The sequence below is a fragment of the Macaca mulatta genome, chromosome 7 (genome assembly GCF_049350105.2).
Source record: "Macaca mulatta isolate MMU2019108-1 chromosome 7, T2T-MMU8v2.0, whole genome shotgun sequence".
NCBI classification, from domain to species: domain Eukaryota; kingdom Metazoa; phylum Chordata; class Mammalia; order Primates; family Cercopithecidae; genus Macaca; species Macaca mulatta.
In genome coordinates, this window is record NC_133412.1 from 91718643 (window position 1) to 91743479 (window position 24837).

The 24837-nt window shown below is 48.5% G+C and overlaps 1 protein-coding gene across 10 annotated transcripts in view; it reads right to left on the reverse strand.

The window, feature by feature from the left end:
• PCSK6 (proprotein convertase subtilisin/kexin type 6) overlaps positions 1–24837 on the reverse strand; it is a 188554-nt gene that overhangs the window by 53185 nt on the left and 110532 nt on the right. For 6 of the 10 annotated variants that reach the window (XM_028850196.2, XM_077940470.1, XM_028850195.2 and 3 more), the window contains exons 12-13: positions 15929–16117; positions 11761–11897 (exon numbers count right to left, since the gene is read on the reverse strand). The exons of the other annotated variants lie outside the window; for them this stretch is intronic. In XM_028850196.2, coding sequence (XP_028706029.1) covers positions 11761–11897; positions 15929–16117 — 326 coding nt within the window. The remainder of the gene's footprint in view (positions 1–11760; positions 11898–15928; positions 16118–24837) is intronic. 10 annotated transcript variants of the gene reach the window in all.

The following is a 24837-nucleotide window of genomic DNA, read 5'->3' on the forward strand; positions in this document are numbered from 1 at the left end:
TGATGCCAGGTTCTGTCCCTTCCAGCCAGGTGGGCTCAGTCAGGCTCTGGGTGGAGGAGCTTGGACTCAGCTTCCTCTTCCACAAAAGGAGAATCTAAACACTCACAAAAAGAGAATCATGTTCATCCTGGCAAGGCTCAGCACTTCTCGGGCACTGTTTCGTTTAATCCTCCTGCCGTCCCTGGGCAGAGGATGGGTTGGAGGATCAGAGCATGGAAATGGCCTGCCCAGGTCTGCAATGACCAGTGGTGGAAGATGGATCTGAGAGGCAGGCGGCTCTAGAGCTCAACCTTGTGCTACACTGGGTCTTGAAAAACAAGCACAAGCAAATATGCACCACACACATACACACACCCACATATCCATGTGCACACACACAAAGATACATGCACACATATACACATATACTTAATGCCCACATATACACACATACATATCCACATAGACATGCACATGAACACACATATATATACAAACCCACATACACACATACATACTTATACACAGTGCTCTCCCCCACACATACACACATATATACACATATATACACCCAAGCACACACTCCCATACACACGTCCAGGAACTGTCTAGAGCACCTGTAGTCAAACATAAAAGAAACTACGTGTCCCACGGCACACTGAGCATTTACTCCTCACAAGTGAAGAACCAAAGTGTATTTGCTGTAAAGCAGTGAAATCTTTACATTGTTATATTTAATTGTGCCATCTAAATCTCTTAGATAGTCTTGCATTCTGACCTCTTCGGAAGAAATGTTTCCCATACATGTGCTTTTAAAAACACTTTGCATCATGGCGATTCTCAAATAAACGTAAAATGGAGAAAACAGCACAATGAGTCCCCATGCCCCATCACACAGTCCCAAGAATCCCCAACCCTTTCTCAATCTTGTTTCCTCCACCCCCTCCCTACTCTCCCACTCCCCACGCCCACCCTCTGGAATAGTTTAAAGCACAAATCTTAGGCATTGCGGTAATATCTTCACTTGTAAATACCATGATATGCATCACTAGCAAAATTAACTGTTCCTGAAACTTTAATTCCTTATTATCATCTAACTCTAAGACCCCTGATTCTATACTGATTTGTAACAATGAGATAAAATAGCACCCAGTGCCTGTTGGAGAACACGTAGGTGCTAATCATCATCCTATTCCTCTCTTTTTCTTTTGATAAATTGGACTTCTTTCCTAGATTGGTGGGAATCTGGAAATAATGCTGTTGAAATAATCTGGAGAAACACAGCACATGTGGGTTGCTGCTCTTTTGGAAACAGATGAAAGATTAGAGAAGAAAGAAATTTTAATCAGGGAGAAAGTGAATTCTCAGAGTTCAGGAGTGACACAGGATTTTTAAAAGTGCCATCAATTGTCTCAGACAGTCTATTTATTACTGTGTGAATACCAAGTATGTAAAACCCTTTGGAACCATGAAATGAGATACATGGTGTCAATTATAGAGAGAAGATTGGAGAGCATGCTTGATTATTTTTTCCATTTAGACATTGATGCCTCACAATTCTCCCTGGCAGGGGAAGACCGTGGGAGGTGTCCCAGCACCTTAGATATGCTCTTGGTTACAAAGCAAGGGCCAGGCCAAGTCAGTAAGGTTTGGGCCCTATACAGAGAGTCATATCCCTGGTCGACCTGCCTGCAGGGCACTGAGCTGGGCTCTTGGGGTGGAAGAGGTGAAGAACAAGGAAGCGTCCCTCACCCCCATGCTTACCCAGCAGACCTGGCATGGGGCAGGTGTGCAGAGAAGGTAAGTGTGTGCTCCATGAACAGGAGACACACCATGCAGATGCCCCTTAGGGCTGACGAAGCCCAGGTCGATTCCTGCAGAGCACTTCACATGCATCAGGCATGCCCATGGGATCCCCAGGTCATGAGGAGGTGCAGGGACCTTCCTGTGCCTGAGGGTGCTGAGCAGGATGTGGCCCTGAGTGGGGAGGCTGGCCTGACCTTGGCAGGTGCACAGGCTCTGCCTTGTGGTTCAGGTGCAACCACCAATGTAGGCTCTGAGTAAGAAGGGTGGGCTGGGGAGGCTCCTCTCTTCAGTTACTTGGTCTGGGTCTCACTTCTGCTCAACCCTGTCTTACAGGAGAGGAGACTCAGTGCAGAGGCCAGAGAGACAGGAAAAGTGGAGGCAGGAGGATCCAACCCCAGGCCTGTCCGATGTCTGACGTGGGAGAATGAAGCATACACGTTTCTCAGAGAATGGACACTTTCTGCATTCTGGGTCCAAACTTAAAATCTTGGGTATTTTGGATGGCAACTCTCTAAAATGCAGCCAAACTTCTCCAAAAGATGTGCTGCAGGACAGGCTATCACCCTTGCTCTGCCTGCACTGTCGCCAGCTCCCTGTCTCTCAGCCTTGCAGGCTCTCTACGTAACGGCTGGAGTGGCGAGCTCACCCACAGTGGAAGCCGCCCCCTCTTCCACACTCACACTGTGCACTGCATGGGCAAGGTCCTAGTGTTCCCAAATCTGGAGCTAAGTAGAGTTCAATAAAGGTGTGCTGGGCTGGGCACGGTGGCTCACCCCTGTAATCGCAGCACTTTGGGAGGCCGAGATGGGCAGGTCACCTGAGGTTAGGAGTTCAAGACCAGCCTGGCCAACATGGCAAAACCCTGTCTCTACTAAACATACAAAAAAAAAAAAAAAAATTTAGCCAGGTATGGTGGCAGATGCCTGTAATCCCAGCTACTCAGGAGGGTGAGGCAGAAGAATCACTTAAACCTGGGAGGCAGAGATTGCAGTGAGCCGAGATTGCACCACTGCACTCCAGCCTGGGCAACAGAGTGAGATTGTCTCAAAACAAACAAACAAACAAACAAATAAATAAATAAATAAAAGTGTGCTGGATGCAGGAATGCATGGCGAGCCGTTAATACCTGCAAACGCTGTAGGACTGCAAAGCAGGATTCGCACTTGATTCCATTCCTAAATTGCCTCCTGGAAGAGAGTGATCCTGGGAGGACCCAGATCCTTGGCCTAGGAACTGAAGAGGAAAATGGATGACTAATCTGCTACTCAACTTTTAAAAATGGTTTTAAAACTAATTACATAAGCCACGTTCAATCTGACAGGAGGTGAGTATTATTCGAGTTAGCATATCAGTCAGATCACTTAATTACTTCATAAACCCTGGGTCTTAGCACAGACTTTAAAGCACTTTTACACAGCACACCATTGGAGCAGTGTTTTTTTTTCTTTTCACTTTTTTTTTAAAGCAATTAACTTGCAGAGATTTGAAGGAGATTGAAATGAACACCACAGAAACGAAGCACCCTGCCCCAAGCACAGGTTCTTGGAATGCTTGTAGAGAAGTGAGGACTGCCTGCTTTTCTGGTCTATGCCTGTGTGTGTGCTGCACTGTGCCTGGCACTGAGGCTGGTGGTGACTGTGCACTCACAGGCCACCCTCACCAGACAACCAGGGAGTGGAAGATAGCGCCCACTTGGGATCAATTCATACCTCGGCATTGACGAGGCCAACAGGCAGCTGACTCCACTAATGCTGACCAGCCCTGCATTTTCCTGGCCTCTAGAGCTCTGAATCCTGGAGCTAGAGGGCAACCGAGGTCACCTCTGTCACCTTCCCAGGCTGAGGTCCCCAACAGGCACTAACAGGTTGACCTGAACATTCAGCGCTGGGGCTGCTCCTGCCTCCCTGTGTACACAATAGCGTCATAGTGTGCAGGCAGGGCCGGGCTCCCCTCTCCACCCATGCACTGATGAGAAGCCCCTTCCAGCGGCTGCCCTGCCCACCTGGCGTGGCCTCGCAGGCATGCTCTGGGGGTTGGTCTTACTGTGAACAATGCCTACGTTGGGACCCGGGTCTATGGGCACAGCATAACCAGTGCCTTGGTGAGCTATGGGTAGACATGGTTCTCTGTTCTTACTGCATCCTTTCACCCTTCCTCCTAGCGGGTGCTTCCTGACTCTCTGGTGGTTCATACAGATGTTCTCAGACTCTCTTCCACACCTCAATGCCCTGTCCACTGAAGACCCCCATCCACACTCACGCCCTCTGTGGGCACCAGAGCACCCTCCCAGAGGCAGCCGGCCCTTTGCTCATGTCGGCCTGGCCAGGAAGCTCCCACCTCTGCTCTGCACTCATGCAAAGGCCCAGATCTGCCCCTGGAGGGAGGGGAGTTAGGACAGGTCATCACTGAGGACTATGTCTCAGCCTGACATCCCCGCACTCGCCCTGCGGATTGGGTGGGGAAGCCTGGCTGGTCGCAGCTGAGCCCCTCTGTGGTCCCTCCCAGGGCCTGGGAAGCAAGGTCAGCACTGAGAAGTCTCACCCCTGGGGGTAGGCGGAGTGAGGCAGGTCATATGTGGGCACTGCCTGGCACTTCATTCTACAAAACAAAAAGGACAGCAGTACCCTTGGGGTGGTCTCCATCTCCTAATGGCCTGTATTTTCTGTGCTACTAAGATGAAAAAACAAAGTGGCACTGGGGAACTCCTGAGAATTTGGCCTCAGGCAGACCCTTCTTCACAAGCCCTTCCTTGTTTCTTTCAGCCGGAAATCCCTGTTTGCTCCGCTGAACTTCGGGCACTCTTCCGGGTCACTGGTGGCCCTTGGGCCCTTGTGCATGGTACTATTGGTTCCTGAAATCCAAAATGTTCCCAACCAGCCTGTGGGCTCCTCAGGGGCAGGGACTGTGTCTTGGGGCCTCTCTGTGCCCCTGAGCACTGGCATAGCATCTGACACATGGCAGAACCTCTGCAAAATGCATCTGAGATGTGTCTGTTAGGATATGCAGACCTTCCCATTTTGACATTTCAGGAACAGCCAGAAGAGGCACCATTCATTTGGAGGCTGAAGAGGGCTTATCCTGGATCAACCTCAAAAGCACTGGGTCCATACACTAACCTGGAGAGGGCCGCTTGGTCTTTGTTTGAGCCCCTCTGACCCCTTTTGGTCTCACTCCATCACTCCTTTCCCTCACCCTGGAAGGATCCAGCCGCCACGCTGAACAACACGCTCAGAGGCTTGCCCTGGAATGAAGTGAGCAGGGAAGGTGGGGGAGACTCAGTTGCAACTGCAGTGTCCCATGCGAGGGCCACATGGATTTCCACCGTGGAGAGATGCTGGTGGGATCCAGGCTCCCAGGCTAACTCCCACTGTGCTTGGGGAGGATGCACGGAGCCTGTGGGTGACAGCAAGAAGCCCGTCCTCCCCACACACAGCAGGGAGGGCTTGCCGTGCATCAGCCGTGGCAGGATGCATGCCTGCACTTGCTGTTTCTGGCAAAGACCACGTTCAGGAGTGGCAGCTCTCTACAGGGGAAAACTTGCGCGGAATGAAGTGACCCCAGATGCCCCGCAGGAATGTGCACACTCTCTGTGATGACACTGGAGAATGTGTCCCCGCCCCCCAAATTCCAGTAGGTCACAGAAGATCAGAGCTGGAAGGTGCCACAAGGTGTTTATTCTGCACCCGTCTCAACCTTCTGAAAGCAAAGATCCAGTTTCTACCCATGCTGAGGGGTGGAGATCAGCCTGTGTCAAGACTTAATTTGGGGCCATCCCCAAGAAGTATTCTTGTATCCACTAATCCTGTGTCCTCTGTAGTACACAGAGCATCTGGTCATGTGGTGGTTACAGAGGGTTACAACTGGACTAATTAATCCGCCAACACCTATTGTGTATCTATCATACACCATGCAGCAGGAGGCTCTCGGAGCACAGCAGGACCGGAAGGAAGGAAGGCTGCAGATGGCAAGCCCATTAGTGCTAAGGCCGAGGCCGGAGCTGCTGAGTGCCATGCAGGCAGCAAGCAGGGAGCTGATATGGTAGCATCTAGCTGGGCAGGAAGCAGTGTGGCAGGCACACAGGTGTGCAGGGCATGTGGTTCCGTGCTGTGCACCACTGCAAGCCTAAAGCTTGCTCAGCACCTGCACGCAATAGGCTCCAAGTGTTAATCATTGTTATATAAACAGATCTTCCATTGCCCATACAGCTTGAAAAGCTGACGATACTTAATACACCTAATGTGTATTTCTAGCCCAGTCTTCCCTCTGACCTCCAGATACATATCTTCGCCTGGACTTGTGCAAGTATCTTTGATTTAACCCACCTAAATCCAAGCTCCTGATCTTCTCTCCAGCATCTTCTCCCCCTGCAATGTTCCAGATCTAGGAAACTGGGACTCCATTCTTCTACTGTACAGGACAAAAACTCTGGAGTCATTCATGCCCCCTTCTCTCCTCTCACAGCCCACATCTGATCCATCTACAAATCTCTCGACCCTGCTTTCAGGATCTGACTGCTTCATAGACTCCACTGATGCTGCCCTGTCAGAGTCACCTTCACCTGATATTGCAATGACCTTCTAACTGGCTTCCCCGCTTTTGTTCCTCTCCCATCCTCACTTCCATCTACTCTGACCAGCTGTTAGCCTATTAACACAGAAGTTCAGATCACCTCTCTCCTCTGCCTAAAATCCCTCAGTGGCTTCCAACCAAGGCCCTGTGAGGGCTGACAAAGCCCAGTGCGATCTGGTCCCCATACTCTCAATGCCTGGCCCTGTCCTATTCTGCCCCTCTTCCTGCTGCCCCCTGCAGCCTCGGGGGCCTCTCTGTTGTGCCTGGAACATACCAGGCACACTCCTGCCCGGGTGTGAACCCTTTGCTTGGAATGCCCTTTTCCCAGATGTCTGCAGAGCTCACCCCCTCATCTTCTTTGAGCTTTACTCAAATGTCCCTTCCCTGAGGCCTTCCTGGGACACCCTGAAATGCCCTTGTCACCCTTCCCTTCTTCATTTTTCTCCTTAGAGCTTCTCATCATCTAATGGACAACATCTTCTTGCCTGGTAATCTTGTTTTGTGGCTTCCTCTGCCTTCTAGAATATAAGCTTAGCATCTGTTTTGTTCACCGGTGCACCCCCAGTGCTTAGAACTTGGTAAATGCTCAATAAGTATCTGTCAAGTGAAGGCTGTGTTCTTGGAGGGGAGTATTATTCTTTGAATAAACTGATGAATTCCACTTCCTAATGTTTTATTTAAGACTTCTGTATTCCTATTCAAATTTGCCTATAGTTCTTTTTTCTTTCTTTTTTGGCATATTGATCAATTTCTCTTCACTCTTATTTCCCTCTAGTGATCTGGAAAGTTGGCATCTTGTTTTAAATCTTAGTTATCTCTCTACTATAAGAAGATATTTGAGTTTATATGTCTCTATCAGTGCTAAGAGTAAGACATAATCCATCACCCCTCCCACTAAATGTAGAATGAAAATCTCAGCAAATTTTTATTCCTCCCCATTCTCATCCCCTGCCTTTATGTTTCTGTAGAAGTATGAGGTGAGAGAGTGGGTAGGACGTCCACCATAGGCATTCAGAGAAGACCTCTTCATGAGGCCAGTTCTGAGCTGCAGCCACGGGAAGCCCTAGGGACAGCTGTCCCCAAGGAGGGAGCAGCATGTGCAAAGGCCCTGTGGAGGTAAGACCAGGCATACTAGGGGAACAGAAGGGAGGTCAGTGATGAGGCATAGGAAATGATTCATGGTGGAAAAGGGCTAGCAGGATGTGCAAGTCAGGCTAAGAGATTTGGGTTTTGCTCTAAGAGCTGTGGGAGGTCATGAAAGTTACCAGGGGTGCATCATTATCTGAATCATATTTTAAAAGGATCATTGGGCACTGGGTGGAGAGTGGCTCTAGCTAGTAGGGGTCGAGGCAGGGAGGCCAGTGGAATGAGGAGGTAAGAGATGATAGGGGACTGGAATGAGACAGTGGGCAGACTGAGATATATTCTGGAGGCAGATGGTGAAGGAGACAAAGAAGAATTAAAGGTTCACTCCTGGGATTTGGCCAAGCAATGGAGTGCAAGGTGAAGCTATTTACATTAATGTGGAAAGCAGGAAAGAGGCAGTTTGGGAGTGCTGTCTAAGGTGCACAAGCTCAGAGCCAGTTAGACCTATGCCCAGAAGCAGGAGGCTGCTGCAGAGCAGGTCTGGGTGCATGAGGGCAGGGAGAGGCAGCGTTGGGCACCACCAGCAGGTACAAGGTGCTCAGTGTCACAGGGATGGATGAAATCCCTGGATGGGAACAAAGAGCAGAGGGCCCAGGAGCATGTGCAGGGGTGTGCGCAAGAGGGATCAGCCAAGGAGATGCACAAGGAGCAGCCTGTGAGGTGGAGAGGGCCCACCAGGTGTGGCATCACTGCAGCTATGCAAGAGGGCGCTTCCAGTGGGGGTGAGCTGCCAATGTCGCTGTGTGCCGGGCCCTGCTCTCAGTACCCAGCCTGGCTTACCTGATTTCATCCCACCGCAACCCTGTAACTTGCGTACTATCCCCATTTTCTAGATAAGACGACCAAGGTCTAGAAAGGCTAAGTGACTTGCCAAGGTCACAGGTATTTGTAAGAGTTAGAGCCAGCATCTACCCCCAGGTAGAAGGGCTCCTGAGCCCACCGTCTTAACTACTGCACCCTGTGGTCCCCAGAGAGGATGCTTAGTTTGTTAGAACTATAGACCCTGGCTTTAACAACCTGGGGAGGACAGAGATGGGACCATAGGCTTGGGCAGTGTGGAAACGGCAGGGGACCCTGACAAACCCCAGTTTTTTGTGCAGTGGATGGGAGTTGGCTGGGAGTGAGCCAGTGACAGCCATAGCAGGCAGCTTGTTCTGCCAGCTTTGCCATAAAGGGGAGCAGAGAAGTGGGTGGTGGCTGGAGGGGATGTAGACTCAGGGGAGATGCTTCAGTGCATGCATGTTGGCCTAACAGGAAGGGGAAAGAGAAGAACGCACGATATGCATGAGAAAGCTGCCTGCAGTGGCACAGTTCCATGGGGGATTGACTGTCCCCTTGAAGCTGCCCCAGGACATGGGTAGGACTCATTGTATTCTGCTCATGATACAGAGTAAAGATCACGGGTCTGGGGTGGTGAAATGGTGTGCCCAGTTCCCAGGGCTATGCTATGAGGACACAAGAGCTGTAGCCCCAGCCTCTATGTGCTCTCCTGCATACAGCACCAGCCTCCCAGGCAAGCAGGCCATGCAGGCTGGCATGAGAACTCCGCCTTGTGCCCACGAAGCAGTGAATGCTTGAGGATGCAGCTGGCATGAGGACTCAACCTTGACTTTTAATACTAGGCCAATATACTTTGGGGCTTTTAAAAGGAAGAATTTAGGAGATTCCACTTTTAAAATGTGTAAATTTCAGGTCATTTAAAATTTTACAGTGTTGTATTTTTAGGATTTGTTATAACACTTTCTTTCTTTCTTTCTTTTTTTTTTTTTTTTGAGACGGAGTCTTGCTCTGTCGCCCAGGCTGGAGTAGAATGGCACGATCTCAGCTCACTATAAACTCCGCTTCCCAGGTTCATGCCATTCTCCTGCCTCAGCCTCCCTAAGAGCTAGGATTACAGGCACCTGCCACCACGTCTGGATAAGTTTTTGTTAGTATTTTTAGTAGAGACAGGGTTTCACCATGTTAGCCAGGATGGTCTCGATCTCCTGACCTCATGATCTACCCTCCTCGGCCTCCCAAAGTGTTGGGATTACAGGCGTGAGCCACCTTGCCCAGTCAACACTTTCTTAAAATAGTTATTTACTATTTTAAAACCAGAAAGAATACAATTGGGGGAGGTAGGAGATCCCTGTAGATGACTTGAGGACTTAGTCAATTTTCTGTGTAAGGCAAGTCAATGCTCTTCTTTTCTCCTAAAACTGTGTTTTATGAAGAACTGGAAAAGAACCAGGGCAGGGGAAGGTTCTCATGCACTCCTAGGGTGTAGGGTGACCAAGAAGCAGACTGCATCTTCATAGAAAAGGGCACAAGGAATGACAGAACAGTGAAAGCAAACCTTGAGGAAACTCGCCCATAGAAAAGCAAGATTCCAGCATATTCTGTAAATGTTACTATGCATTCAACCCAGAGAACAAAGACAGGTGTTTATAGACCTCTGTGGATAACTAAAAAATAAGGTGTGCTGATTATTCCAGTTTTCTTTCGTGGTTATAACCCCATTACCTAGATCAGAGTCTGGTACTTAATAAAGATTGGTTAAATAAATGATTGATCATTAAGTCAAAGGGATTAAAAAGGGTACAATAATTACCAGAGAAATAAACAATCCAAAAGCAAAATTAAGAAAACTATTCCATTTACAATAGCATAAAAATAATAAAATACTTAGGAACAACTTTCACCAAGGATTGGTGAAAGACTTACATACTGAACACTATAAAAACCACTGCTAAACAAAATTAAAGAGAGCTAAATAAACAGAAAACTATCCCGTGTTTATGGACTGGAAAACTTAATATTGTTAATGTGGAAATATTCCCCAAAATGATCTACAGATCCAATCTCTACCAAAATTCCAACTACTTTTTAAAAAAGAAATGTACAAGCTTATCTTAAAATTCATATGGAATTACATGGGACTCAAAATAGCCAAAAGAACCACCAAGTTGGAGGACTTGCACTTTCTGATTTCAAAACTTACTACAAAGCTACCGTGAACAAAACAATGTGGTACTGACTCCAGGATAGATATATAGACCAATGGAACAGAATCGAGAGTGCGGAAACGAACCTCTCTTCTGTGGTCAGTTGATTTGCAACAGGAGTCTCAAGATCACCCAAAGGGTAAAGAATGTATTTTTCAACAAGTGGTGCTGGAACAAGTGGGTACAAAAGAATGAGTCTGGAACCCTACTTCACACCATGTACAAAAAATAATTCAAAATGGATCAAAGACCTACACATAAGAGCTATAAAACTCCTAAAAGGAAACACAGGAGTAAATCTCTGTGACCTTGGGTTAGGCAATGGTTTCTCAAGTATGACACCAAGAGCACAAGCAACAGAAGAAAAAATAAACTGAATTTCATCAGAATTAAAAACTTTTGTGCATCAAAGTGCACCATCATGCAACTGATGAACCACAGATACCACTTCACACCTACTAGAACAGTTATAATGAAAAAACAGCGAACATTAAGTGTTAATGAGAATATGAAGGAGCTGGACCTCTCATACATTGCTGGCAGGAATGTAAAAGGGTGTAGTCAATGTGGAAGACAGTTTGGCTGTTCCTCAAAATGTTCACCATAGAGTTACCATATGACCTGACAATTCCAATCTTAGGTATACACCCACAAGAAACGAAAACGTAGGTCCACATAAAAACCTGTACCTGAATCCTCATAGCAGTACTATTTGTAACAGCAAAAAGGTAGCAACAAGCCAAATGTCCATCACAGGTGAATGAATAAACAAAATGTGATCAATGTGTACAATGGAATATTGTTCAGCCATAAAAGTGATGAAGTTCTGATGCATACTACAATATGGATAAACCTTGAAAACATCATGCTAAGTGAAAGAAGTCAGACACAAAAGGCCAGGTGTTATATTATTTCATTTATATGAAATGTCCAGGAGAGGCAAATCCAAAGAAGCGGTAAGTGGATTAGAGGTCGCCAGGAGCTGGGAGGGGAGGAGGGAATGGGGAGCGGCTGCTTCATGGGTATGGGGTTTCTTTTTGTGGGGATGAAAACATTCTGGAATTAGTGGTGATGGTTACACAATATTGTGAATGTACTAAAAGCCACTGAACTGCACACTTAAAAATATTTAAAATGGTGAATTTTCTGTTATGGGAATTCTACCTTTACAAAACAAAACAAAGAATTATCAGAGACTCCGTAGTTAAATAAGGCCCAGAGGTAATAAGAGGGTTGAGATACAAAAGCTGTCATGAGATTCCCAAGAGCCACTGACCTTGCTTCTCCGGGTTGCGGACCTGGGATGGCAGGTCTTGGATTTCCAAGGTCCACTGCCCTTCAGCCTTTTCTCCCCAACAGTGGACAGTCATGAATTCCCAGTTTGTAAACCCTTCATTGGAAAGATCCAGCAATCTGCAATTGGAGATGCAGTGTCAGAAAATGAAGGTGCTGGTACTGAGTGACTGGGCAGAGGGACTGGCACAAGGAGGGCTCTCGGGGGACTGTATAATCTGGCTGGACCATACCCCCAGGGCAGCAGGGGTCTGGCCCCAGCCAACCCAAGGGCAAAGGGCATGGTGAAATGTGACTGTCTTTAAGGTCTGACACAGACTATCTCCTCCATCACCTCCTTGAACCTCCCTAACATTCTGAGAGGTAGGCAGGCAGACAGGTTTCACATAACCCAGTGAAAGATGTTTACAAGCTTACCAACAAATGCCCCCAATCCCGACACTTTCCTGCAGAAGGTGGTTCATTCCTTCCCACCCAGGAACAATCTTACAGAGCCCATAACTCCAGTGCCTGGATGCACAAAAGCAGACAGGGGCAACCCCCTACCCCCGGGGTACCTTCACTGAAGCCCAGAGAGTGCTCACTAAGGACACCTTTTTAAAGTGCTTGTTTGTGGAAGAACGAAACTTCCACGTTTGACTTCGAGCCAGCTGTGTGCACTGTTCTCTGGGAGACACAAATAAGGAAAGAGGAGCAGCTACTCAAGCTTGTGGGGAAAGTTCTGTCCCTTCACCTCCAGGGCTGATCCAGTCTCAACAGGGGCATTTGGGGGAGATGACGATGACAGGGTTGGTTGCTTTTCAGCAGGAATGGGAGGGACCCGTGGAGAGCCAGGAGGAGACGGCTCCCACACCCCCAGCAGTACCCTCCTTGCAGGTCCCGATGAGCCTCCCTTTGCCCTTCCCACCTTGAAGGCCTTTCCCAACTGTACCCTTGAGCCCCTGGGCCTTCTGCCTCTGCCTCACACTTGGTTCAAGCAGAAACAGGAAGCAACGAATCAACATCCAATCTCTTCCTGCACCCAGTGCCATCCTCAGAAGCGACTCTTTCCACATTGGAATCAATTCTAGGGTTTTTCCTCCTATTGTTTCTTCATAGTCTAATTTTCTATTTCGATTTTAGAATAAACATTTTTTTTTACATAGGGATCTTTATTGTTCATCAGAAATTGAAATACGTAAGTTTTGAACAATGTAAGACTCAATTTCCAATCTGGGGGTTCTCTGAACACTCAGGGTAGGAAAATGTTTATCTAGGCAACATACTTTGCAATGGAGAAGAGTGAGGTGGAAGCATCCTGTGTTTTCTTCTAAGAAATGGCAACGGTCAAGGCTGATTTTCACACTCAATGCCAAGCTGAACCCAACACACTGGGGACAGAACAAGGACAAACTGTCTTTTAAGGGCTGAGGTGCTGAGGCACATCAATGGCTTCTTAGTGAAGAAACTGGCAACCTGATAAAGCTGCCAAATTAAGTAAGATGTGCAGTAGGATAGGAGGTCATTGATCCAAAAACACAAATTCTTGATATAATCACAAAATCTGCCTTGGAAAAAGACCAAAGTTCCAAGACTCAGAAGACAGCCAGAGTAGCCTCAGGGTAGTTTTTTTGTTTTTTTGTTTTTGAGACAGACTCTCTGTCACCCAGGCTGGAGTGCAGAGGCATGACCTCGGCTCACTGCAACCTCCGCCTCCTGGGTTCAAGTGATTCTCTTGCCTCAGCCTCCCAAGTAGCTGGGATCATAGGTGCCTGCCACCACGCCCAGCTAATTTTTGTATTTTTAGTAGAGAAGAGGTTTTGCCATGTTGGCCAGGCTGGTCTCTAACTCCTGACCTCAGGTGATCCACCCACCTTGGCCCCTCAAAGTACTGGGATTACAGGTGTGAGCCTCCCTTCCTGGGCTAGGGTAGTTTTTTAAAATACTTGATGGCACAAGGACAGCACTACCCAGCCAAGGGGTGGCTCCCAATAGGCCTGGCAGGACCTGCGCTCTATTATCCCAAGGGCGCAACACTGGGCAGCAGCAGGAGGAGGAAGGCTCCCAGGGAAGGAAACAGGGCCCTAGGGGAGTGGGAGAGGGGAGGCTGGGGCACCAGAAGGCTCTTGTGGGTCAGGCAGCCAGACGTAAGCAGGATATGAAGGGCAGCCAGGCCCCTGCGCCAGGGATGACACCAAACATTTTTATCTATATTATCACACTCAAGTCTTGTAACAGTCCTAATGTTTAAAGATGAGTGAAGTGACATTTTCAGAGGTGAGGAATAAAGAGAGGCAAAGTGACTGGCTCCTGGGAGCCCAGCCAGGAATGGAAGAGCAGGGTGTGGGCTGACTCTCCAGGGTCACTGCCACCTGCCTGCCTGCTACCTGCTGCCCCAGCCTCTAAGCCTCACCACAGGCTCTCCGTCAACCTGGGCCATCACCTGGGCCTGCACCCAGCTCTGCCTCTGAGTCAGGGGTCACAAACCTGGGTGCCACTAGGTGTGCAGCTGGAGTGAATGGAGAGCCTGTTGCTGGCCTCAGGGCTGCCAGCATGGAAAACAAGGAGCACATGGACACACACTCGCCCACCTGCTCAGCCCCAGCCCAGCGCACGCAGGAACATGGGCCTGGTGTCAGACAGCTTCCAACTTTCCAAGAAATGCCAGAAATGAGGACTTTTAAAATCTTTAAGAGTTAAAAATGTAAAATAAAAAACACCACGGGGAGCAACATAGCATCAAGCTGCAGCTTGCCTGCTGACACCTGAACTGCTCATGCCCACGTGGCCTCCCACAGGCAGAGGCAGAGCACGGCTGGGCCTCCCTGCAGGAGGGAGAGATGCCCCTGTGGCGCTTGTGCTGTGAAAGTAGAACGTGGGATGGGCTGAGCTTGGTGCCAGGGTCTGCCTCAGGGTTGATTCCAGTGCACCAAGGACAAAGAGGGTGCCAGGCCCACCGTCTGGTGCTACTATTCCAGCTTGCCTACTGCAGAGAGACCAGGCTCCTGGGCAGTGCTGTGGGGGACACAGCACAGGCCCCAATCCTCTGGACAATGGCCCTGTCGATCTTGCATTGCTGCTGAGTCAATCACTCTGTCTCATACAAAGTGTGGGGGGAGGGGAAGGGTTAAGCAAAGGGCAACCCCCAACTTCTGCCTGGTCCCATCTGAGAGCCTTCGCTAGCCCCCGTTTCTGAATCTCTACAGTTCCCTATAGCCCACACAAGGGCCATAGCCTCAGGCAGGTCACCAAAGGAGTTAAGTGGGCCCAGAGTGGGCAAGTCGGGATGGGGACCACACCCCAGTAGACAGAGCAGGCCTGGTCTTGGGGGGCTTCCTGCAGGCGATGTGAGCACAGTGCCAGTTCTGGTTTTTGAGAGAAGCTGGAAATGCTGATTCATCCATGAAATCTCTTTTCTCTCTCTCCCTCTTAGCTAGAAAGAGACAGAAAGGTACCACAATACCCTGGCCCCTCTAAGTTCCTATAAACACCTACATTCTAATTACCTGTAAATCATATATTTGCATCAATGTGTTTTCCCTTGTTTCTAAGTTTGCTAAAGAAATGACTCCATAGCCTCCCAAAACCCATGTACAAAGCTTTGGAATTTCTAGCCCCTGAGTGCAAGAGAAGTTGGCAGACAGCAGCCTGGGGGCACCTTCCCTGCACACCATCCGAGCCTGTCTATCTTCCTGGGACAGGCCCCTGCCAGTGCAGGTTCTGCGGGGCAGCCCACAACTGGGTGGGAGAGCTGGCAGGGGGATAAACAATGCTCCCTGTGCTACACACGCTCGATTCAAAGGCCAATTGAATAGGATAAAAATGACCTTCAATGCACTTCTAAGCAATGAAGGCATAGCCAGAATTCCACAAATCCCTCCACTAAACAACAAAACAAAACGAAACAACAACTCTTTTGTCACTTTGTTCTGAAAAGGAAAGTTTTGCAGGACCTTTTGGAAGGCAAGGTTTCAGGGAGCAACTTTTAAGGTTTGTGGGGCCTATATGCGAGGGTCTCCAAGAGAAAGGAAGCTGCCAGCAGAACCAGCGGGAGCCCCCACATGCCAGAGGGCCTTGCAGAGACACTGTGGGTCCAAGACTGGACAGAAGCTCTTGTGCAGCGTAAATCTCGGGAAGCCCCAGCCCCCATCCCCACACCTGCCTCGCCTTACCTCTTTGCCAAAAGTTGAGACTTGGTTCCCGAGGGAGAAATCAGGTAGATCTGGAGGTCTCCTCGGCGTGGGTGCGAGATGGAGATGCGAACCACCACGTGCTCCAAGTAGACCACCCGCTGGTCCGAGTGCTCCGCACAGGCACTGGTCAGGGCCGTAGTCCGCAGCACCTGCACTAAGGGGATGCTCCTGGGGGAGGAGGGAGGGCTGAGCACTTGGCACCAAAATCCCGAAGTCTCACTCACACAGCCAGGGGCTCCAGCGCCTGTCCACCCCGTTCCCACTGCAGCCTCAGGGCCCTGGGGGCCCCAGGGAGCCGCAGCAGCCTCTGAATGCCTCACACGGATGCTCCGCTGTGAATTTTATCACCTGTCCTGAAGACATTTATGCCTCTGGAATTTGCTCAAAGAAATTTAAAAGATGGGTTCGGCTGGGCACGGTGGCTCACGCCTGTGATCCCAGCACTTTGGGAGGCCAAGATAATGCCTGCTGCCACCACTCCAGCTTGCCTACTGCGGAGAGACTAGGCTGCTGGGCAGTGCGGTGGGGTGCACGGCACAGGCCCCATTCCTCTGGACAATGGCCCTGTCTGCCTTGCATTGCTGCTGAGTCAATTACTCTGTCTCATACAAAGTTGGGTGAGGGGGAGGAGAGATCACAAGGTCAGGAGTTCGAGACCAGAATATGGTGAAACCCTGTCTCTACTAAAAATACAAAAATTAGCTGGGTATGGTGGCAGGCGTCTGTAATCCCAGCTACTTGGGAGGCTAAGACAGGAGAATCGCTTGAACTCAGGAGGCGGAGGTTGCAGTAAGCCTAGATCGCACCACTGCACTCCAGCCTGGCAGACAGAGCAAGACACCATCTCAAAAACAAAACAAAACAAAATAAAATAAATAAAATAAAATAAAATAAATCATGGGTTCTTGGGCAGACTTGGGTGAATGTCCCCAAGGATGGACCCCCTTTGGTGACCAGAAGGCAGCTTCTCCTTGGTGGCATTTGGCCAGCTCATTTCTCAGTTGCCCTAGTACGACCTCTATGGTGACAGGTACGCTAAAAGGCCAGACCTCACCACATTGCAATATGTACATATAAGAAACCTGTCCTTGGACCCCCTAAATATATAAAAATAATTAAATGTTTTAACAAACAAAAATTAAAAAAAAAATCCCACTACTTTGTTTCAAAGACTAGCATTGAAAATGGAAGTCACAATGCTAAATAACAGCAACCAGCAAACATTTCCCAAGCTGACTGTGCACTGAGCATAAGACACCGGCCTGAGAACTTCCAAGGATTAACCCACTTAATCCAGAGGGAATTAAGGACTACACCCAAGGTGCAGCTAATGGGGGGAGGATCTGGGAGTTGGGGCCCCAGAGCCCACGCCTCCGCCTCAAGGCTTCGCTGCCTCGTTGCCTTGCTGCCTCCAATGGAAGCTCGTGTGGACCCACAGACAAGCACACAGCTTGGAGTCTGTCCTCTCATGCAGGTCGAGGGTGCCAAGCTCGTGTGCTCCCAACTCTCCTGCAGAAAGTCAGGGTCCTCTCGCTTTCCTGTCCTGTAATGGAAATGGATGATGGTTCCCTTTACAAACTCAGGGCAGCTTTACCATATGGGATGGAATCTGAGGATAAAAACAAAGCCTCAATCATTCAAGACTCCTTTCTACTAGAATTTTCTGACATACTCCCCAGACCAAGCAGACACAAAATCTGTACCCCAAGGCTGCTCCTGTGTCCAGGCTGGACCATCCTGCTGATTCCAGGCCACCAGGGTTCACGCCTCCTTGAACTTGAGCCCCCACCCACCCCACTGATCTGCAGCTGAAGAAATACGGCATTCTTTGGTGCAGACCAACCGCCACCCAGCAGCACATTAATAATTCCCTACCACACGACTGGCGCTCAGCTTATTATGGGGAGCGCTTTTCCCATTATGCCTGGACTCTCCTCCCGGGAGGCACAAGGCATTCTGCTCAGAGCCTCTCAGGAATTACATTGCCTGGCTCTACTGGGCCTGAGTCATAAAAAGCAATCAAAACAGTTATAAACAGTGATGTAATTCCCTCGGAGACTCTGTAAATATTTGAAAACATGCTTTGCATGCACCATAAATTGATTTAGAGATGCTGACTTCCTTCATTGCCTTCTCCCAAGTTTTACTGCTGGTGTTTACTGGTCAGCAGCCCCCACTGCGGTAGATGCAGAACACAACAGAAGGCTCTGGAGAGTTCCAGGCCCTGCAGGGCCCATGTGTATCTCCAGGTGAGTGTCCCCCCTTCACCCCACACTAAGAATGCAGTGTGGGTGTGCTGGGGAGAAGCAAGGTGTGGAAGAAACACCTAGGCCAGCAGACTTACTCAGTGCTCCCCTGGGGCTTCCAAATGTAGCTCCCAGTCAACCCCAAGAACCAGGAATAACCCTACACTCTCACACTTCAACACTTTTCCAGTGCTGAATAGCAAGATCAAGGGGAAACAGAAACAAAAGCCTTAACCAAGTTGAAGACACTGTCCCCACACTCCAACCAATTGCTCAATGGCAGGGGAAGTGATCAATCTGCTCTAGAAATAGACCTGGAATCCTTGTGAAGAAACTTTAATCCCATTGATAAGGCACAGGGATGAGAGAACAGGAGCAGGGTAAAAGTAAAAGACAACCAAGCCCCACCCCTCACCTGCCCCTGCCACCCTGAGCCCCATCCACAGAGTAAATCATCTCAGAATATGAAAGTCTCTTGCGTCTAACTTTTTTATTCCTGCTAAGGGACTCCAGCCACTGCGTAAAGAAGGCTGGGTTGGGTGTGATCCTTCGCCAGCCCCGCTGCTGCTGCTGCTGCTGCTGCTGCCTGCAGGGAGGCTGGCTGGGGGCGGGAGCACCCAGCTCCTACAGGAGTTAATGGCCTCACTTGGTTTGGTTTTCAAAGCCAAGCCCTTACCTTCACCTGGGGGCTAGAAGCTGAGCGGCCTCCTGGAACAAGGCTAACTGTAACAATTAGTTTTTATGTGAAATCCCTTAACTGCTAAATTGCTCAGTAACAGGCCACCAGGACTCCTAATTCCTGTAAGTTCTGGGGCAGCGCGGAAGCCCAGGACAGCTACTACAGGAGGGCATGCTGCCACCTTCCTGACATACAGTTAGCTCCTGACACATTTTATTTCTGTGGTTGCTATTGAAACCATTAACCTAACATCCCGAATTAGAGTGCTTTTATTAGAAAGAGAAATAAAAGAGGAGGCTTCAAAATGTTTCATGATCATTGTGCTCAAAATTTTCTGTATTTCAGACAGAAACTCCAGGAAGAAAATAAGGAAGCCACCTATCAAAAGTCATCACTTTAAAAAATTAACTGCAAGACAGAAAGTAGATCAGTCAATGAAAAAAACAGAAGTGGTTCTCCACCCTACAGTTATTTCTAAGGTAACACTGAAAATGCAAGTCGACTGCCAAGTAATTTATTTTTTAAGTTAAACAATGTGCAGAGATGATCAGTGTCACATGAATACAGCTACATTGTACTTTAATGATGAAAATTGATTTAGAAAGATCTTAAAGTTCCCAAAATAACTGAAAAGTGTCTTCTGCTATTAACTTCTGAAATTGTGGTCTATGTACATAAAGCCATCTTCCTAGGACCCTAAAGGATTCCAAAGAGTTAAATGATCCTGCAAGACCTGCCTGGAGACCGAGCGTTATTGAAGCCAGGGAGATGGCCAGACTTGGAAAAGATCTCTAATGACAGCCGATGCCACGTGCTATGGAGCCACATTTCAACGTTAATTACTCTGGTACTTTAGATGATCTCCATTCATCCTCAGTGCTCTCCAACCGCTCCCTTCTCCTGAGGAGGTGAAGGCCTACCAACAGTAGCCATCCTGCTGACTTCCTAGGAACTCCAGACCACAGATATGTTGGTCTCTTCCTATTTTTTTTCCAATGCATAATACTATCTAGGAGCAAAAATAAATATTTTCAAGGAACCGAGTGCCAGGGGAAACAGGAAGGCGGGACAGGGGCTGAAACCCTCCGCCTCCAGCTCCCCACTTTTCCTGTTCTACCTGGGAAGCTACTCCACGTCAGGATTTCTCAAGCCCTCCTTGAAGCCCTCTCCCCAGCTTGGCTTCCCAGGCCAACCCGGATCCTTGCACAAAGCACTTGTTTTGTTCCTCACTGGGCCCATGACTGTTCTAGGGCCATGTTGAGAGACCCTCCAGAATCAGGAGTTGGCAGCATCCTTCCAGCTGCTGCGCTGGCACCTGGCTTGGGGAGGAGAGGCTAAAGAACTGAGGCCCATTACAGCAGAAGGTCACCCAGGAAACCCTTTCACAGACTTGCTAATGGGAGTGAGTGGAGCGGCAAGAGTTAATTGGGACAGACTTGCTAAATAAAGCAATAGGAAAGCCAGCAGGTCTGTCGGAGGGCACAGAGTGCCTTTGTGAGGGTGGCAAGAGGCTTCTAAGTCACTTCTCAGACCTGTGTTCCAGGATGCATGCTTTCAACAAGATGGCCTTTAGGCTCTGAGGTAAGCTGCTTCATTCTATCTATGGGCTTCCTTATTCATATGGGTTCAGCCTGAGAATTTTCCTCAGATGAAATTACTTTTTTTTTTTTTTGAGATGGAGTCTCACTCTGTCCCCAGGCTGGAGTGCAGTGGGGTGACCTCGGCTCACTGTAACCTCTGCCTCCTGGGTTCAAGCAATTCACCTGCCTCAGACTCCTGAGTAGCTGGGATTACAGGCCCGCGCCACCATGCCTGGCCAATTTTTGTATTTTTGTATTTTTAATAGAGAAAGGGTTTCCCCATGTTGGCCAGGCTGGTCTCGAACTCCTGACCTTAGAAGATCCACTGGTCTCGGCCTCCCAAAGTGCTGGGATTACAGGCGTGAGTCACTGCGCCTGGCCAAAATTACGTTTGATGATCAAACCATAGCACATCACTTAGGCGAGAAATAAAATTTAACTAAAAAAAAAAAAGCTAATCCAGTACATTAACTTACACAATGCTGTCCACAATTAATTAGGCCATAAGGTGCTTTAATATGTAATGCTTAAATTTATAGCATACTTTTTCTTCTATATTAAGTGAGGGGACTGAATTAGCTGGCTTTAAAGATGCCTTCCAATTCTAACAGTCTACAATTCAACCTGAAGGGGAGTAAAAAAGACAATAAAATATACAGTCAATCCTCATTACTCACAGATGCTGTATTTGCATATTCACCTAGTGGCTAACATTTATTTGTATCCCCCAAACCAACACTTGTGGCACTTTGGTGTCACGTGTATCAGATGTGTGCAGAGTGGTAAGATATGAGTCTTACCCTCAACAAGCACACTCCCAGCTGAGGTCCAACAAGGCAACATTGCCTGTTGGTGCAGCTCTCATACCGTAAACAAGTGTCCATTTCCAGCCAGGTGTGGTGGCTCACGGCTGTAATCCCAGAACTTTGAGAGGCTGAGGTGGGCAGATCACTGGAGGTCAGGAGTTTGAGACCAGCCTGGCCAACATGGCGAAAGCCCATCTCTACTAAAAATACAAAATTAGCCAGGTGTGGTGGCATGTGCCTATCATCCCAGCTACTCAGGAGGATGAGGCAAGACCATTGCTTGAACCTGGGAGGCGGAGGTTGCAGTGAGCCGAGATCACGCCACTGCATTCCAGCCTGGGTAACGGAGTAAGACTCCATCTCAAATAAAAACAAGTGTCTGTTTCACAGTGTATTTAGTGCCACATTTTTCACAGTTTGGTGCTGTTTTTTGGTTTTTAGAGACAGGGTCTCACTCTGTCACCCAAGCTGGAGTACAGTGGTGCAATCCTAGCTCACTAGAGCCTTGAACTCCTGGGCTCAAGTGATCCTCCCACCTCAGCCTCCCAAGTAGCTGGGACTACAGGTGCAAACCACCATGCCTAGCTCTGTGCTTTTCTGTTGGTGAATTCACTGTTTGAAATGGCCCCAAGTGCAGTGCTGAAGCACTGTCTAGTATCACTAAGCATGAGAAAGCTGAGATGTGCCTTAAGGAGAAAACATATGTGTAAGACAAGCTTTGTTCCAGCAATGAGGGCTAGTGCTGTCATCTGTGAGTCTAAAGTTAATGAATAAATAATCTATGTTAAATAAGCTTCCTTTAAACACATACACATAAAACAGGGTCTGTATTGATAGGCTGGCAAAAATGTGACCAGAGGCTCACAGGAACTTAACCCTGTATCTCTCCTAGGAACAATGCTTCAGTATTTGCTAATTCAGTGTTCGTGGTGACTTTGTAGAACAGTACTATGAATAGGGAGAATCAACTGTATTCAAATTCAAATCCTAATTTTAGAACTAAGTAACCTTTACAATCTGGGGGAAACAAGTTTGCTTCAAAACTAAGCCAGGAAGGGCAAGGGCTGCAGGAACACAGCCAGCTGGTTAAGTTTGCTCGCAGCTACAAGGGGTACCAGGAGGCAGGAAAAATGTTGTGGGCCCAGTATGGTTACCCCCAGGGCAGGACTGCACAGCACCACAGGTTTTCTGAGGATACCCAGGCATGCTGTATATAACAATGGCCCAAGAGGAGAAACCAGAAGTAAGGGCCTCCTGTGGTACTCAGGTATGCACAGAGGTCAAATGCCCTGGAGGGAGAGGCTGGGTAAGGTGAGGAGGGGATGTGAGAGTGGCAGAAATCTGCATAGTTCTGAGACAACTCAAAGAAGGGAAGGGCTTTTGGCTTCCTAAAAAGATGTCAAATCAGGCTGTGTGCTTGAGTACAGCAGGGAGCTGGGCTGACCTGTGTCTGATCCACACAGGCACTCCATCAGACCGCTGGGCTCCTGGCCTCACCTGCTTGCCTAGCTGACCTGCCGCAGTTGAGCCACCAGCAGCTGTGCTCTTAGGCACTGGCACCTGGCCAAGGCTGGAGGAACCTCTAGGCAGCCAGGGTCAGGGTACTTTATCATCCCTGCAGGTGGTATGCCCAGCTAGCTCCTGGCACAGAAGTCAAGGAAGTGAGGTCTTCTAACGGGTGGGCAGGTTGCTCTACTTGGCTCGGTATTGCCTGAGTTCCTACTGAGAGGGGCAAGGTGGACTCTGGAGACAAGCAGCCTGCGGTAGCAGTTCAACCCTGCAGCACCCCAACTCTGGGCCTAAGTTCCTAACTCCTTTGTGCCTCCATTTCTTCCTCTATAAAATGGGGATAAAGATAGCACTATAACCTCGTATGTTTATTGGGGATTTTTATGTAAAGTGCTTAGAGCAATGCCTGGCACACAGTAAGTGCCTTTATAATCACAATCCATTATCTCTCATCCACAGCCATATGTCTTTATAAATAGAGTTGTTTTAAAATGACCACCATATGCAGTCTAGTTTAACGAAATTCCAGAAAAGTAGGTAATATGTGGATAATCCAGAGTTAATTCCTGAACATCTATAAAAAGATTATCTGCTTTACAGATAATCCTTGATAGTCAAAGCAATGCATTGGCTTTCGGGTCTGAAGTGTCTTGTGTGGGTGTGAGTGTGTGAGAGAGTTCTTTAAAAGCCAGGCCAAACTAAACTGTAAGCTCTGTCTGGACAGTAACCTTCTAAACCAGCAAAAACTAAAGATGTGCAGGTAAGTTCTTATTGCTTTGTGTTGGCTTAAAAGACCCTGTTGTTGTGGTCTTCCCAGCATGGAGGTGGGAGTCATGCATATCACAAATTGTTTCCCAGGTGCCTGGATTTTCAAAGCAGTGACAGAAGTACTGGCTAGAAAAATCAAGAGTTAAATAGAATATTTAATATTTGGGCCTCTATTTCATTCGTTGGAATAATACTAAGCTTAATTTTCTTTTTCATTGAAAGAAAAGCTATAAAAATATCAACTTTATCCCTCTATTTAATACACACAGATTTTAAAATCATTTTGCACAGGCAGATGCCACTGGTCATGATCCTATGTACTGATCCTATGTACCTTTGTTTAATTGACAAAGGTTCTAAACAGACGGAAACCATTTGTGCCCAGGAGTAGGTCACATGCCTCTGGTCTACGAGTTTGATGATCACAACAGAGGCCCAGGCACAGCTTGCACTTTCATCCAGTGCTATCTTGGAGGACACTAGCTTTTGCTAACAGTAGCTGTCATTCAGTTCAAGTGATTTCCTCTTGCCTCTGCATGTAGATTTAGCATTTCCTGAAAGCTGCCTATGATGGGCCCTACCCCATGTGGGCTCCTACAGAGGTGGTTCAGACATCACTACCTCGGTTCTGGGGCTCAGATTGTTCTAGGGGAGGGTAAACACCAGGCAGTAAAGAGACTGCCAAGCACAATCCCATGGTGCCTCAGAGCAGGGGGCCTGGCTCCTTGATTCTCACCCAGGCCCAGCCCTACCTGAGGTCCCCTCTCTCCTCATTTTCTCCACCCTTCCAGGGACTTCTTCTTATCTTTCAGGTGGATCCAGACAGAGACAGGCTCAAACCCCACAGTCCCCAAATGTGCAATGTCCAGATGAGAAATGCCAGAGTATCACTTGGGGTCCCCTTTTGGCTAGTCCTTTTCACACCATAGATGGCCTTTTTTTAAGTGACGGAGCTGCTTCCTGAAGGGACTGCATCTGGTGGGTCTGGCATCGTGGCCCCAGCTCCTTCCTCTGCAGCCCTCACTGTGCTGTGCTGATGGCCTTTCTGTGCCTTTGGGCCTGAGCGTGACTCAGGGGCAGGCAGGGGCTGTGATGCCAGCCACTGGGGCAGCGATGGAGACAGCAGCTCAGCAGGGGGACACCATGGCTGATGAGGCACGAGCTCTGTGCAGTCATCTGGGGGCACTGGATGCGATGCTAGTCTGGGAGCACAGGCTGGGTGCACAGGAGGGATGTGCAGAAGGGGTGGCCCATTTGGCTCTTCCTGTCAGTCTTTGCCACGAGGACAGTCTCCCTGAAC